This window comes from Gobio gobio, assembly GCF_949357685.1.
Source record: "Gobio gobio genome assembly, chromosome: 5".
In the NCBI taxonomy this organism is placed as follows: Eukaryota; Metazoa; Chordata; class Actinopteri; order Cypriniformes; family Gobionidae; genus Gobio; species Gobio gobio.
The window spans coordinates 1735407-1737906 of record NC_137101.1 but is presented as its reverse complement, the minus strand read 5'-3'; the positions used below and the strand labels follow the sequence as shown (position 1 = coordinate 1737906).

Here is a 2500-nt window from a genome sequence, read left to right as displayed (position 1 = left end):
ATAATTATGATTAAGCGTGTCATAATTTTAACCTTTTAATTTGACTTTATGTCATAATTTTGACTTTTCAGTGTCATAATTATGTTATAGCATGGCATAATTTCAACATTTTAATCTCATAATTATGATTTAATGTGTCACAATTTTACTTTATATCATAATTTTGAAGTTTGGTCATAGTTATGACTTAGACTGTCATAATTTCAACTTTTTAATATGACATAATTATGACAGTATCTCATCATTTTGACGTTTTATTTTATAATTATGGCTTAGTGTGTCTCACTTTGACTTTATATCATTATTTCGACTTTTAAATCTCATAATTTTGATTTAGTATCTTTTTTATTTGACTTAATATCCTAATTTCAATTTTTTTTAAATCTCCGTTTAAACTTTTTACGCCATAATTTGCAGTTTTAAATCTCATAATTATGTTTTAGCATGGCATAATTTTGATTTAGTGTCACAATTTCACTTTATGTCATAATTTTGACTTTTCAGTGTCATAATTATGTTATAGCATGGCATAATTGCAAAAAAAAATTCTCATAATTATGATTTAGTGTCACCATTTTAGTTTATATCATCATTTCGACTTTTAAATCTTATAATTATGATTTTTTATATCCTAATTTTGCATTTTTGCCATAATTATGATTAAGTGTGTCATAATTTTAACCTTTTAATTTGACTTTATATCATATTTTCGACTTTTAAATCTCATAATTATGTTTTAGCGTCTCATAATTTTGATTTTGTGTCACAATTTCACTTTATATCATAATTTTGACTTTTTTTAACTCATTATGGTTTGTGTCACAATTTTTTATATAATAATTTTGCATTTTTGCCATAATTATGATTAAGTGTGTCATAATTTTGACTTTTCAGTGTCATAATTATGTTATAGCATGGCATAATTTCAACATTTTTATCTCATAATTATGATTTAATTTGTCACAATTTTAGTTTATATCATCATTTCGACTTTTAAATCTCATAATTATGATTTAGTATATCATAATTTAAACTTTTTAATTTGACTTTATATCATAATTTCGACTTTTAAATCTCATAATTATGATTTTTTTTATCATAATTTTGCATTTTTGCCATAACTATGATTAAGTGTGTCATAATTTTGACTTTTCAGTGTCATAATTATGTTATAGCATGGCATAATTTCAACATTTTTATCTCATAATTATGATTTAATTTGTCACAATTTTAGTTTATCATTTCGACTTTTAAATCTCATAATTATGATTTAGTATATCATAATTTAAACTTTTTAATTTGACTTTATATCATAATTTCGACTTTTTAATTTGACTTTATATCATAATTTCGACTTTTAAATCTCATAATTATGATTTTTTTTAATCATAATTTTGCATTTTTGCCATAATTATGATTAAGTGTGTCATAATTTTAACCTTTTAATTTGACTTTATATCATCATTTCGACTTTTAAATCTCATAATTATGATTTAGTATATCATAATTTAAACTTTTTAATTTGACTTTATATCATAATTTCGACTTTTTAATTTGACTTTATATCATAATTTCGACTTTTAAATCTCAAAATTATGATTTTTTTAATCATAATTTTGCATTTTTGCCATAATTATGATTAAGTGTGTCATAATTTTAACCTTTTAATTTGACTTTATATCATCATTTCGACTTTTAAATCTCATAATTATGATTTAGCATGTCGTAATGTGCAGTTGTTGTGTGATAATTGGAGAATTGTGCTTTGGTCCAGCAGAGCAGGAGTCGTGCCCGCGCCCGTGCTCGTGCCCGCGCGTGAAAGAGCCCGACTGTGTTCCTCGGACTCGCTCCTCGCATTCCTGCCGAAATGTATCCGGGGAGCGAGTGGGCGGATTCGGTGTTGAGTTTCTCCTCCTCCCCTCGCCTCCGCTCCGCTGCGCGCCTCTCATTGTTCCCGCGCCGCGTCAGATTCGCGTGACAGCCGCGACTGACAGCGTCCGTTCCGCGCGCCGCTGCGCGAGTCATGCCGGAGATGGAAACGGGGCGAGCGCCGGAGAACAAGCGCAGCCGAAAACCCGCGCATCCCGTCAGGAGAGCCGTGAACGAGGAGATGACGGTAAGCGCGAGGCTTTAGCGGGACCAGCGGGACACTCGGGCTCAGGCTGAACCCGCGACGCGTTAACGCGAAACTTATTCGGTGAGCCAGAGAAAGTCCCGTAGGATCAGAAGCTCGAGGGAGACGCGAGCGCGAGGCATCCCGTCAGGACGCGCGTGACCGCGGGGTTATTGATATCAACATCAGGTTCGCTTTTGCATCATAATTTGTTTTTAAATATTTAATAACATTTTGTAAATATGAAAGTATAGAACAATGCCCAAAGATGCTATTTTTATAGGCTATTATATATAAATATATATTTTTTATTTTATTTATTATTTTTAAAATATTGTATTTTTTTATATTTAAAACTGTTAAAAATTAACTGTATGTGATAAAATG

At 30.4% G+C, this 2500-nt stretch overlaps 1 protein-coding gene across 2 annotated transcripts in view; it reads left to right on the top strand.

Annotated features, from left to right (window-relative positions):
* The first annotated feature begins 1804 nt into the window (after nucleotides 1-1804).
* sobpb (sine oculis binding protein homolog b) overlaps nucleotides 1805-2500 on the top strand; it is a 33184-nt gene continuing 32488 nt past the window's right edge. Inside the window, exon 1 of one of the 2 annotated variants that reach the window (XM_079817005.1) lies at nucleotides 1805-2116. In XM_079817005.1, the coding sequence (XP_079673131.1) occupies nucleotides 2024-2116 (93 nt within the window). In that variant the 5' untranslated portion in view covers nucleotides 1805-2023. The remainder of the gene's footprint in view (nucleotides 2117-2500) is intronic. The other variant, XR_013816498.1, reaches the window with a different exon arrangement.